The 14,638-nt window shown below is 38.5% G+C and overlaps 1 protein-coding gene across 1 annotated transcript in view; it reads left to right on the plus strand.

Moving 5' to 3' along the window:
- The window catches only part of LOC128991485 (protein unc-80 homolog), a 113,086-nt gene extending 100,188 nt beyond the window's left edge, over nucleotides 1–12,898 (plus strand). The window contains exons 58-66 of the mRNA XM_054414405.1: nucleotides 1,301–1,424; nucleotides 2,252–2,461; nucleotides 4,509–4,693; nucleotides 6,493–6,658; nucleotides 7,063–7,203; nucleotides 8,083–8,166; nucleotides 11,132–11,253; nucleotides 11,878–12,126; nucleotides 12,637–12,898. Of these exons, the coding sequence (XP_054270380.1) occupies nucleotides 1,301–1,424; nucleotides 2,252–2,461; nucleotides 4,509–4,693; nucleotides 6,493–6,658; nucleotides 7,063–7,203; nucleotides 8,083–8,166; nucleotides 11,132–11,253; nucleotides 11,878–12,126; nucleotides 12,637–12,813 (1,458 nt within the window). The 3' untranslated portion in view covers nucleotides 12,814–12,898. The remainder of the gene's footprint in view (nucleotides 1–1,300; nucleotides 1,425–2,251; nucleotides 2,462–4,508; nucleotides 4,694–6,492; nucleotides 6,659–7,062; nucleotides 7,204–8,082; nucleotides 8,167–11,131; nucleotides 11,254–11,877; nucleotides 12,127–12,636) is intronic.
- The last annotated feature ends 1,740 nt before the right edge of the window (nucleotides 12,899–14,638 follow it).

The following is a 14,638-nucleotide window of genomic DNA, read 5'->3' on the forward strand; positions in this document are numbered from 1 at the left end:
TTCAATAATCTGTTTTCAGCTATTCAGACATCTTACGATGGTGAGAATTTATTCGTTGAGTCGAGTGTGTGGAGTGAACTCACAATAGATTTAGTTCTGCACCTAGATAGATCAAAAGTAAAAGTAATGAAAAGTAATTTGTTTGATCATAATAGTGTTTTCTTAAACAACTTGGTATGTTATTTGATTATGGATTTTTAGTACTGGTTCACTTGTGTTGTGTCTTAAGGTGGCTCCAGACATGCTCCATTCGCCAAGCACCGAACAGCGAGAGTAGTGTGGATAGGTTGTCTAATTGGCAAGCAGAAAACTTTCGTGCTTGTGTTTTCCTGTCCATTGTTGGTATTTTTACACTTATCAAAGTGAACGAATATTTTTGCTATCCCTGAAACTAACAGTTGCTCGGAAAACAACACGTATGTAGACGTCTACTTGTAAATCGGCGAATAGCAAGACAACTAGATCTCCGAACGTCAAACATTTTGTGCTTTGAGAATGGCGCATGTCTGTAGCCGGCTTTAGGCTGTAAAGCATGTGGTTTATACCACCAATAATTTTGGTGAGGTTTGTGATTTGTTCAAAATAGGCTGTGCCTTTGGGTGATAAGATTAGATATATTTTTACCGTAACTGGAATTATTAATTCTCCAGTACTGCCGACAAATGTTACCTGTGGTTCACAGAATTTATTTACATTTTATGAAAACTTTTTTGTAAGATTTCAAGATTATGCCGCCGATTATAATGTTTCTGTGAACGATGGAAATATGAGATTTTGATTTTGCTGCTATTGCAGGAGATGAAGTTTTAGTGACCTTAGGTGATGATGTTAGTGAAAATGGTCACGATATCAAGGATATTTTTGCAACACAAGCTCACTAAACTTAATTCATACTTTGGCTTAAAAGACCTATTTTTGTATGGTTGCCATTTCAAGTAAAGTAATTATAGTATACTTTGTTTACGGTGTATTGTTAAAATGAGTGCTAATTTGGAGTGATGAGATTTCAATAAATCGCAAGTCAATTGCATTTTATCACCAGATTTGTAATATTTACAGCAAATGAGTAATTTGTATAGAAGTGGAACGTGACAGACGTGAAATGGCTTTAAAAAAACGCCTAATCAATGTTCACAATGAGGACCGGAGGGGTTAAGCCTATGGTCTAGTTATTGGTAATTGGTGGCAAAGGTCAACTACAAAATCTGTAAAAATCGTCGTACTTTCTTGTTAGTTATTTCATCCAACTGCTTTGTTGTATAGAACACGTTCAATGTTTTCTTGTGTATGTGTTTTGTAGGAGACGTACACACTAGAGCAGGTCTGTGGAGGCAGTTCGGTGTTTCCCAGTCAGGACAAGACGGAGAGTATGTTGATGAACTTGCTGCTTCCTCTGTGTCTCAGAGTCGGCAGTGGTCGGAAAGGCGAGTTGAGCAAACTTATTTTGATTTTATCTACGCTACCTAATCATTTACTTTTTTTTATATTTTAAATATGAGCAATCATGGAGCTCAACTTACATTGAGACCGGTTTCAGTCTTTTTTAGGTTCTATTTTAACATTCTATTCTATTCTAACAGGACAGAGTTCTTATTAATTTAAAGAGAGCACTAGAGCAACTGATGTGTGACAAGTTGAGTTCTTTCTTGACTCGAGTTATGAATCTGTAAGCTATGTACAATTGTATGTTTGGCTCGTAAGAGTTTGACAAATTGAGTAATAAGTTCAGTCAGACCTATTCCTCTATTAGGGAGTGTCAATAGACAGGCTTTCAGCTTCAGCCCATGATATGTAAGTTTCGTTAGCCTAAATCACTTTTGGCCTAGCCTATGATGTTTCAGTTTTGCGATACGAGTCAGCAGTCTTGAGTTCGTATAGGTTTGGATTTCTCCTTATGAGCTCGTGGTTTAACAAGTTGACTCAAACAATATGTGGGATGTCGGGGAGAGAGCTGGTTGAGTGGTGAATGCTTGGGTCTTCGGTCCCTGACGTTCCGGGCTCAAATCCTGCCACTCACCAATGGATTTATCCAAATGATAATGCGCAACGCCTCGGCCTAGCCTGAAGTTACGTGAAAAACCACGGACTGGAGCCTAGCGTACTAGGCAAAAAGAATATGTGTATAGCGTGACTATTGCACTCCAGCCTGTGGCCCGAGTTTGAGTTTGGGCCTGACTCGAGTTAATTCATTAACTCGACTTGTCACATCGCAAATTTAGACCCAGCAATATCGCACATTGTTTATCCCCAGATGTACATTGTATGAGACACACAGACATCAGCTACACTCTGACTGTTATACTGCACGCCATGTGTCCTCCCACCTCCAAGAGCGCAGCACTTACATCGCAGAACCTTAAGTCATCCTCAGACACTCGCACTGGGTCCTTCACGTTCCTCGGAAGAGAGACCAAAGTCAGCCCCACAGTGTCTCGGAGCGTCTACCAGGTTGCATTCTTAGGTGAGTCCAGTCATAACTGCTTCATATCTTTAAATCCTTTTGTACCATTTTAAAAATAGGCTACCTAAAAATGTTTATTATTCAGTACCCACTAAATTAGAGCTCAGTGTTTGATTGTTGACAGTAGCCTCGTCTAGATTCTGACAACAATTCAAAGTGAAATATTTTTCTGCAGTTTATTATGGGATATAATGTTTGCAAGACTTTTTCTCCTAGGAGTATTAGTATATCATGTTTAAAAGGTATGTTACTCAACTATAATCGAGATTTCTGTGTTCTCATTTTATAGTCTACGGCTCTGAGGATTTATATGGACAAAATTGATTCTTCTCTTTTGCTCTTAAGTGTCTGATTTCCAACTGATTGGACATGCGGACAATAGTTTTTGAAAAGAAAATTCATGGACTGATTTAATAATATCAAATCAAATCAAAATTATCTTTATTCATTATGTACACATAGAGTACAGAATGGCGTCAACAAGTACTATTATAAACTAGTAAGTACAAGTATATATAATACAATAATAAATTAAAATTATAATCACTGTAAGAAATTAAATTAACTGTTACAGACGACATATGCTTAAAAAAATTCATTAAAACTGTACAAAGGTTTAACAATAATAAATGACTTCAATTTCTTTTTGAAGGACCCAAAATCAGTTATACATTTTATGTTTTCTGGTAATGAATTATAAAATTTGATGCCTGAATATGTTGGCTTCTTCTCATAAAATGTTAGCTTATGTCTATTAAAACAAAAATTATTCTTATTTCTAGTTTCATATCTGTGATTAAAACCTAGCATACAATGACTATTTTGATTTTTTTTTATCCACAGAATCAGATCATAGATTAATTGGTTGTAAACTGTCATTATTCCTAAATTTGGAAAATGTTCTCTGGCTGACTCAAACCACTTAAGTTTCATTATTATTCTTATTGCTTTTTTTGTAATATAAGTATCATGTTTAAATTTTCATTAGAGGTGTTACCATAAACCGACAAACCAAAAGAGACATGAGAGTGCACAAAAGCAAAATAAACTGCTTTAAGGGTTTTAATATCACAAAATGGTGATAATTTTCTAAGGATGAAAATACCTGTTGACATTTTTTTACAAACTTGAGATACATGAGTGTTCCAGCTAAGAAGTCTATCAACAGTTAAACCAAGGAATTTTGTTTCCTTAACTTCATCAATAAAGGAATCATTAAGACAAACATTCTTTACCACAGACCCACTTTTCCTATTTGAAGCGGAAAAATTAATATATTTAGTTTTTTGTTTATTTAATAAAAGGTTTAAATCAGCTAAATGTTGTTGGATTGCATTAAGTTTTATAAAAGAAGATATTTCTATATCATTTGCATGGTATCCGGATAGTTTTATATTTACATCATCTGCATATAAAGTGATTTTACTTTGATCACTGAAATTAGCTAAACTATTGATGTAACATAAAAAGAATAAAGGTCCCAATATAGATCCTTGTGGTACACCATATTTCAACGGACTGTTACTGGAACGGCAAGATATAAGTTGATTATATTTGTTTACGTATTTCAGTTCAACAAAAGTAGTTCGATTACATAAATAAGATTTGATCCAATCATAAGCTTTATTTTTTATTCCAAAATTTGAAAGAATACTTAATAATTTGGTATGACAAACACTATCAAATGCCTTGCTGAGGTCGATGAAAATTCCTACGGTTTGCTCGCCTTTATCTATAGAATCAATGATAGAAAGTGTAAGTAAAGAAAAGTGGAGAATTTTGTACAGATCCAGATATTGTGTATAAAGTGCAAAGCACAATAATCAGATGGGTCATACATATCCTCGGTGAAAAGAAAAGGTCTTGCCAAAGAAATTACTTTACAGCCTTAGTCTGTTACGAGATGTGGGTTACTGGAAATAAACCTAACAAGACTGGAAAGAAAAGTAGAAGATACGGACGAGCACGCAAAGTAACATACAGGTTTAGTGAGTCTTTTTAGTAAGTATAAATTATCAATGAATAACCACGCCTAATTTCCCGACAGGTCTGAAGATCATGCTGGTGTGTTTTGAGAACGACCTGGTGAAGGATTGGCCACGCATCGCTCGGACAGTGCGAGACATGAGTAAAGTACACGAGGCGAGGCAGCTCTACTGGAACTTCATAGACTTTGTTGTCTCCCAGCGGTCGCCTGTGTTTGTGCTGTTGTTGCCTTTCATCAACCAGAAGGTGTGTTCTCCACTGTTAGTTGATGTAGAGATATTTTTCATTGTTTTTGTCTTACTACTCTCTAGCACTCTACATTCATGAACTAGGAAGGTTTGCTGCAAGCTATCTAAATCTTCCTGGGAATCAGGATTTCCACAACCACTTGGAATGGAACCAGAGACTACAGCCTTCTCATCCATCACACCATAAGATTCAGTAACATACCATTATACATTGGCTGCAAAATTCTAAATTCCTTCTTATTGCATATGACAAACCTATCAGGAATAAACTGAAAGTCCAGTTGACCTTATTTGATGTATATAAAAGATTTTCTGTAATTGACTACTGTATGTTGTCAGCTGAACCAGCCTCCATTGTCAGAGTACGACAGACAGATGCAGTTCATCGTGAGAGAGAAGATGTCTGGGCTGAGCCTGGTCGCTCCCAAGTGTCGTGGAGCTCTGCTGGTGGAACTTATATATATAACAGATTGACTGTAATTGATTACTGTATGTTGTCAGCTGAACCAGCCTCCATTGTCAGAGTACGACAGACAGATGCAGTTCATCGTGAGAGAGAAGATGTCTGGACTGAGCCTGGTCGCTCCCAAGTGTTGTGGAGCTCTGCTGGTGGAACTCATATATATAACAGATTGACTGCAATTGACTATTGTATGTTATCAGCTGAACCAGCCTCCATTGTCAGAGTACGACAGACAGATGCAGTTCATCGTGAGAGAGAAGATGTCTGGACTGAGCCTGGTCGCTCCCAAGTGTTGTGGAGCTCTGCTGGTGGAACTCATATATATAACAGATTGACTGCAATTGACTATTGTATGTTATCAGCTGAACCAGCCTCCATTGTCAGAGTACGACAGACAGATGCAGTTCATCGTGAGAGAGAAGATGTCTGGACTGAGCCTGGTCGCTCCCAAGTGTCGTGGAGCTCTGCTGGTGGAACTCATATATATAACAGATTGACTGTAATTGATTACTGTATGTTGTCAGCTGAACCAGCCTCCATTGTCAGAGTACGACAGACAGATGCAGTTCATCGTGAGAGAGAAGATGTCTGGACTGAGCCTGGTCGCTCCCAAGTGTCGTGGAGCTCTGCTGGTGGAACTCATATATATAACAGATTGACTGCAATTGACTATTGTATGTTATCAGCTGAACCAGCCTCCATTGTCAGAGTACGACAGACAGATGCAGTTCATCGTGAGAGAGAAGATGTCTGGGCTGAGCCTGGTCGCTCCCAAGTGTCGTGGAGCTCTGCTGGTGGAACTGATATATATAACAGATTGACTGTAATTGACTATTGTATGTTATCAGCTGAACCAGCCTCCATTGTCAGAGTACGACAGACAGATGCAGTTCATCGTGAGAGAGAAGATGTCTGGGCTGAGCCTGGTCGCTCCCAAGTGTCGTGGAGCTCTGCTGGTGGAACTGATATATATAACAGATTGACTGTAATTGACTATTGTATGTTATCAGCTGAACCAGCCTCCATTGTCAGAGTACGACAGACAGATGCAGTTCATCGTGAGAGAGAAGATGTCTGGACTGAGCCTGGTCGCTCCCAAGTGTCGTGGAGCTCTGCTGGTGGAACTCATATATATAACAGATTGACTGTAATTGACTATTGTATGTTATCAGCTGAACCAGCCTCCATTGTCAGAGTACGACAGACAGATGCAGTTCATCGTGAGAGAGAAGATGTCTGGGCTGAGCCTGGTCGCTCCCAAGTGTCGTGGAGCTCTGCTGGTGGAACTGATATATATAACAGATTGACTGTAATTGACTATTGTATGTTATCAGCTGAACCAGCCTCCATTGTCAGAGTACGACAGACAGATGCAATTCATCGTGAGAGAGAAGATGTCTGGGCTGAGCCTGGTCGCTCCCAAGTGTCGTGGAGCTCTGCTGGTGGAACTAATGCACGAGATGAAGCAACTCAAGGAGGAGCTGGACGATCGCAAGTATGGTGAGTTTCAGCACATTAAGTCTATTTTTAAAACTTAAATACTCATTTTAAATTGTAAAACTTCAAACAGAGTATTGATTATATATAACATGAACTATTATTGTGATTCTTGTGGTAAATTAATTAAGAGAGAATGGTAATAGGTGATTTGTACAGTATCATAGCTTTTTGTAAGAATATATTACTTATGTCAATTCAGTTCAAAATTCTGAATGGTGAAATCAAGACATGTTTTGACACATTAGTGTCAGCTGGGTGGGTATACGTCAACGTTTCAGAAATTCATCAAATCTTTCTTAGCCTAAGCAAACTTTGAATTGATAATTCGTAATGTTACTGGTGTTTAAGAAATCGTGGACATCTAGGGGTTACCAATCTCAAAATGTTCCTACTTTTCCCAACAGATGAACAGACCAATCTGAAGAAGGAGGTGCAGCACGCATCTTGTGAGAAGATCGCCACACACCAACGTCACCATCGGCCTTCTCTGATAGACTTGTTGACGGGAGGAAACCAAAGTGGCAACGTCACTCCGGGTCACAGAGGTAGAGCGACAATCCACTTTAGTATTTCCGGCTAGGTGTTCAGCTTCCGATATCTTTTTTATTTTTTGTTGTGGTGTTTCTGGACTAGTTATTAGACAAATAGAAATGTTAAATTATCTGTTGTTACCTTTTGGTCCAAGTTTCGTTCTGGATTCACACATTTCGGCTCATCAGTCATCGTTAGATTGTCGTATGAGAACTTAATCGTATCTGAATAGTTGTGTCAAAAGTTTGTAACAAAATACATGAACATAAACTATGTGTTTTGTTTTGAACATTTACTTTACACATCTCTTCAGGCAAGATAAGTTTCATTATCTAACAATCTTATGCTGGCTGAAGGGATGTAATGTGCATAATCCAGTCAGGAGAAAACTTGGGCAGTAATGTGACAACAGGTAGTTTATCCTTTTTATTTTGACATGTGAGGCGAATATCTGAAAAAAAGGAAGTATCCAAATGAATATTGAAGAATATATGCAATGGTAACTCACCAATATAACAAAGTGATCCACGTATTGTAGTGGATCCCTTCAAGTAGTCTAAGTTGTTAGTCTCAAGAATAAGCGTGGTCTCAACTTTTTTGGTTTCTAGAGCACATCGGTGACTAACTTGCCCTCCAGAGACAACAAGCCTTCTCCTAAGGCACTCCTGGCTGTGGTGGCAAAAATTAATCTTGGGCTGATTCCCATCTTATGTCAAAGTCGCTTTTCGTCGACCAAAATGATTTTAGAGTGATCAGTTAATCAACTGATGTCGTAAAGGTTCTCTAATCCTGGTATCATAACCAATGTAGCTACTAGATAATTACCGCCCCCTCAACAAAATATTCGTTACAGGTTAATTAGATTGTTGAGATGGATGATGTTGATGTTTCAGAGTCCATATCCAGTGCTCCGGGCAGTGATCCAACTGTAGCTTTGTTGATGTCCAAGTATGCTTCCTCGGCTCAGCCCACCTCTGGTATGTCAGCTGTGATAAAGTGTTAAACCCTTTCAGTGCTAACAAACGACATATCGTTTTTTTAAATCTCTAAGAAATATAGAGAGGAAGGTTATTTTAACAAAAAGTACATTTTTCAGTAAACTATTAATATAGCTTAGTATAAAATAAATAACAGTAATTAACAGTTTACTTATTATCCATCAGAATAACATCCCATATAAAAAGATTTTCTGGCCCAGTACTGGATTTATACTGGGTCAGTACCGGCCAGTACTTGCCCAGTATAACCCAGTATAACCCACTATAACCCAGTACTTGCCCAGTATAACCCAGTACTGTCCCAGTATAACCCAGTACTTGCCCAGTATAACCCAGTACTTGCCCAGTATAACCCAGTACTTGCCCAGTATAACCCAGTACTTGCCCAGTATAACCCAGTACTTGCCCAGTATAACCCAGTACTTGCCCAGTATAACCCAGTACTGTCCCAGTATAACCCAGTACTGGCCCAGTATAACCCAGTACTTGCCCAGTATAACCCAGTACTTGCCCAGTATAACCCAGTACTTGCCCAGTATAACCCAGTACTTGCCCAGTATAACCCAGTACTTGCCCAGTATAACCCAGTACTCGCCCAGTATAACCCAGTTCTTGCCCAGTATAACCCAGTACTTGCCCAGTATAACCCAGTACTTGCCCAGTATAACCCAGTACTGGCCCAGTATAACAAAGTCCTGGCCCAGTATAACCCAGTACTTGCCCAGTATAACCCAGTACTTGCCCAGTATAACCAAGTACTTGCCCAGTATAACCCAGTATAACCCAGTACTGGCCCAGTATAACCCACTATAACCCAGTACTGGCCCAGTATAACCCAGTACTTGCCCAGTATAACCCAGTACTGTCCCAGTATAACCCAGTACTTGCCCAGTATAACCCAGTACTTGCCCAGTATAACCCAGTACTTGCCCAGTATAACCCAGTACTTGCCCAGTATAACCCAGTACTTGCCCAGTATAACCAAGTACTTGCCCAGTATAACCCAGTATAACCCAGTACTAGCCCAGTATAACCCAGTATAACCCAGTACTTGCCCAGTATAACCCAGTACTTGCCCAGTACTGGCCCAGTATAACCCAGTACTGGCCCAGTTACTGGATCACTGCTGGCCCTGTTACTGGCTCAGTACTGGCCCAGTATAACCCAGTATAACCCAGTACTTGCCCAGTATAACCCAGTACTTGCCCAGTACTGGCCCAGTATAACCCAGTACTGGCCCAGTTACTGGATCACTGCTGGCCCTGTTACTGGCTCAGTACTGGCCCAGTATAACCCAGTATAACCCAGTACTTGCCCAGTATAACCCAGTACTGGCCCAGTATAACCCAGTACTGGCCCAGTTACTGGATCACTGCTGGCCCTGTTACTGGCTCAGTACTGGCCCAGTTACTGTATACTTTTACTGTACTGAGAGGAAGGTTATTTTAACAAAAAGTAGCAAAACGGCCATTGGTGACCTGCATGTTCATAGGATACACTAATAACCACTTAGCTAAAAGATTCGCCCATAATCCGATGATTCGAGATGTATGTCTAAACCAAGGATTATGAACACCTCACTATGCCCCAGTGGTTGTAGTATATCGCTACAAACACACAGGTCACCAATTATTTGCCACACAGAACGGGAATCGAACCCGAGCAGACAAATGCCACTGGCCAAGTGACACACACCCTAGCCTTCTTGGCTATCTGTGCTTAAAGACTGATGGGTCAAAAACCGGTATTTAAGTTGACGCTAACGATTGCAAACAGATGGCGCTACAGCAGGTTGTTCAATACGTTACTAGGTAGCAGCGCTAGTTAGTCACGGTCTATTTAGATGATATTTTTCAGTTAACTATAACAGTGATCATAAATTGTGTTACTGAGGCTTTGCTGCAAAAAATTATTTTCCCTAAAATGGCTATATTACGATAACATTATCCAATTAAACCAAGGGTTAATTCAATATTACATTGTAAACTAGATGTCTTTTGATTTTATGAGATTTTGGTTTCAAACAATGCTATCAGAACATTACAATTTATAAGAAAACTTAGAAATTTACAAAATAAAACTAAGTTTTATTTAATGTTTAATACAAATACCAGGACTTATCTTAGTTACATATTGTCTTATTATTCAAAATTAGCCTAATTAATAAAATAGTGACAACATTACAGTTAATATTCAACAACAGGTAATGGAATTGAAAGGCAAAAAAGTCTTATGAAATACGAATTATTGGCCTAGCACTGAAAGGGTTAATGGTTGTCGTAATAGCAATGACTAATGACTTCTCATTAATAAGTTACTAAAAAGCTATTTAGACTTTTCCCCTGTATTCAAATTACAGAACACCAAAACAAAAAAAAACTTCTAGGTAGAATTTACATTTTTCTATTAATTATGAAAAATTGAAGAATTATCATATGTTTCTTTAAACCCTTTAAAACTTTTCTTGAATCATTTTGTTACGTTTGCATTTTTATTGCAAGTTGGTTTACAACAAACATACAGCTTATAAAAGCCAATAGTGTTTGTAGTAAGTTCAGAAACAAGTGAATTATTCACATGCCATATAACTTTATGAATTACATTAAGGAAAAAGGAAACGATATGTTCCTTCTATCTTTCTGCTGAAGAAGAACCCTCGTAGAGGCGAAACATCAAGATTTAAATTGTGTTGTTAAATTTCTGTGTGCTTTTAACTACCTCGAACTATTTTCATAAGTAAATGAGTTGTGTATCTATTCCGTCTTTCTTAATGTGTTCACAATCCAAATGCTTCTTCTTCAATTTATTTATCAACTAATTCCTTGAGACAGAAACGCACATTTAAATTATTATTTTAAGGGAAGTTTGCTACTACATCAGCTAAATGCCTCTAGTATTTATTTATTGAACATGTGTGTATTGATTGAACAATGTTTTTTTGTAGAAGTGCTGAGTCCGGGTGAGGAGAGTGCTAGTGACCTCGGAGGGAGTAAAGGGAAACCGAGGCTGCAACGGTCCAAGGCTCAGAGTCGCAAGACGTTTCGTTTCAGGAAAAGTAGAGTGGAGGTAAGTCTTAGTATGCGACACCCAACTATTAGGCTTATACTCTGTGTGATGGAACCTGTCTCCTGATCCTCCGAAGGTCTACCTGGACACTTGTCAATGATTTATGACCTGAGCCAGTCCCAGGTAAACGGTAGGCATGGAGACAGGTTCCATCATACAGACTATAATTCATACAACACATGGTAGACTGTGTGCCGGTAGGCTACCTGAGTTGTTATATGTTTGCCTAGTAATCATAAGGTCGCCTGATCATGAAAAGCCACGACTTAAAGTTTAAAAGCCAGACCCAGCTGTTCTTGATTATTAAATTTAAATGGTCCTGAATAAAGAAACAGCTGATCGTTAACAAAGCAATTAAGGAATTTTCATTAATATTTGGGTTGAAATAGATAGGAACACTACAACAGAATTTGTAGAATGAAGGGACAGCAGCTAGCTTACCTAAGAAGTACAGGTTAGCCATAACTAAGACCCAGGGGACTAAAATATTGTTATATAAATATATGTCTCCGGTGTGTTCTACCTGTACTTCTATTAAGGTAACCTTGCTGCTATCCCTTCATCATAAGCAAAGCAAACTCCTAGTCTAAAGACTGTTGTTTTAATTAGAATGATTTTGTTTAGCGGGAATTCCACGGCATCGGACACAGTCGTACACAGCCGTCCACTCCGACCTCGACAAAACCAGAGTTTGGCACTCCGACCAGAGCTGAGCCCCCTCCTCCCCTTAAAACTGTCCCCACTCCTGTACAGAGCCCCCCGCCAACCAGCCCTCCACCTACCAGTCCCCCGTCACAGTCTGCTCAGCTGACAAACCCCAGAGCGGGGCTCAAGACTGACATCTCTTATGAGGATGATAGTGCTCTATCTCAGGTGAGTTGTTTACTTATTGCTAACTTAATTTAACGATGAAATTAAATGTAAATTAAGTTAATGTTTAATTTAGTTTATTCATGGCGTTGACTAACAATAAAAACTACTAAGACTTGCAGCAGTAAATAAAAGCACTGGAGTTCGTCTGTGTCCCTTTGAATCATCTAATTGTCTATTTCTCATGGTCTTGTAAATTCTCTGATTTCTTTTATATTTTCTTCATGAGGCTTTGAGTGTGTAAAAGTTTGCGTAGCATTTAAAATTAGTGGAGCAGTTAGGGCAACAGACTTTGGGAAGCGATTCCATCCCCTCCACCTCATCCTAACATTGAAAAAACAGCTGACAGCTGATCAGCTGATTTATAGATTAAGCGAAAAAATGGTTCGGGAACTCAGAAAACCTCCCCCCTTGAACAGCCCAAATTTTGTGAACGGACTATAATTTAGGCAACAACTACATTCTAAAAAATCACATCCAATTTTCAAAATATAATATATTTTTTTGTTTTAGACATCCAGCACCTCGGGCTACAGAGAAAACTGCAGTTTGCTGATGATGCCGCTGGAGTCGCCTCCGCTAGCTTCCACCAGTAGCAGCACCATTGTTCCTCCCTCGCCCTCGTCCACACCTGACCCTATCCATCCCATCCACCCCTACGATCCACAGGATGAGGACACACTCATTTAATGTGGATGTCCAGCAAATTGAAACATGACTGAAATCAGCATAAATATTACCATTGACTATTGGATACTGAAGTAGACCTCCCTCCAAAAACCAGGTGTCGCCTTTTTTTTTTTTTTTTTCAACTTAATCACAGAATATGCTAGTGTCTAAAATTGTATTTTCTACCTTATTGATTGTTGCTGGCGTAGTCAATGGATACAAACCTTATACTCGTATATAAGAAGCGCTATGCCTATGTTAAAAATTCAGTCTGGGAATATTTTAATTTCGGATAGTTCCCGCAGTGGCCACTAGGTAGGGAAGGTGCTACTATCGCGAGCGTGCGGGTAAGTCAACTGACTGAGTGAGAGAGAGTGAAACAAAGAATTGGTTTATAGAGAGAGAGAGAGGGGGGGAGAGAGAGAGAGAGTAGGGCAGCCACCTAGGAACGCATCCTAGCGGTGGCCGCGGGAAGCTCATTTTGGCGGCAAAATTCAAAACTGGCTATTCTCCATAACCATTTCGTTCATTTTTCATTCATTGGCTTAGTTGGAAGGTCATAACAGTTGCTATAGCTCACAATATGTTGTTCTATCAGTTGACTAGGTTTGTGTACACAGAAACCAATAATTTATATTAGCACAATCTGTCAGTGGCTCACATCAACTGCCACTATTTTCAAAAAAAACTGGCAACAACTTTAAAATCGGGATGGAATGTCAGGTTGTATCGATAAAGATGTTACTAATTCCAGAGGACTATACGATCCATGTTTATTTAATTACTAACCAATTCACCAAATCATGTTAGTAATGATTTTAACACTGCAATTTTAAATATAGGGCCTACTTAATTGAGGATGAACCAGTACTTGTATTAAACACTATAAATGTATGTGACATTGTTTGTTAGTTTGAACAGGACAATGTTAACAAGTAACAAGAACAAGTAGTACACCAAATTGATAAGGCACAAAAATCTCTGGCATCCAGTAACACAGTGATCCCCTTCCCCTCCAAGTTCCTAAAATACCTAGTTTCGTTTCAGGAGCTGGAATACATAAGAAAAACAGTCTAAGAAACCAAATGTGTTGTTAGTCTAATTTGTTAAATGTTGTGATATATAGTCTATACTATTTTTATGAAATATAGTTGTAAAGTTAAAATTGAATATGACTTTTATTTCCTTAAATTTGTGTTCTAATTGACAATTGACTATTACATCAAGTACTGCGCCTATAAATGGCAGCGGTGAAAGAGTTTTTTGTTTTGTTGGGGATGCAAGCAACAGACAATAATATTCAGAAAATATCTGAAAATATGTGACATATAATCCTCCTCACTTCGGTTCTCACATATGACTCATCACTGCCACTGCTTGTATATTATGGCGCTACTTGTTGCCACTTAACTTTATTTGTAGGCTCTATTAATATTTTATGTCATTTTCCTTACTCACCAATGTGAGCTCCTTTTGTTCAATGGAATGGGAAAAATATCATCAATTGGTTAGGAAATAAAGCTATCCTGCATGTTTTACTTATGATTTTATTTACAAGTTTAATTATCACCCCATTTTTCTGCGAAATAAGCACAAAGCCAAGTAGCAGTGAGTTTTAAAAGAGGGCGGCAATGTGTACAGAAAGTGATGTAACCCTATACATATGAACTTGGATGATGAGTATACCAAACAAAATATAGGGGAAAAATCTGTAATTTAAGGTGTTGACTGTTTAGATGTTTTAATTTAAATATTCGCTAAAGTTATTACATCTCAAATAAACACTTTTAAATTCAAATTTTACAATTAAACCCATTTTGCGTGTGATTGGTGATATTGTTGACCC

The sequence above is a fragment of the Macrosteles quadrilineatus genome, unplaced genomic scaffold (genome assembly GCF_028750875.1).
Source record: "Macrosteles quadrilineatus isolate MER2022 unplaced genomic scaffold, UCM_ALF_1.0 Scaffold_4__1_contigs__length_99947679, whole genome shotgun sequence".
In the NCBI taxonomy this organism is placed as follows: domain Eukaryota; kingdom Metazoa; phylum Arthropoda; class Insecta; order Hemiptera; family Cicadellidae; genus Macrosteles; species Macrosteles quadrilineatus.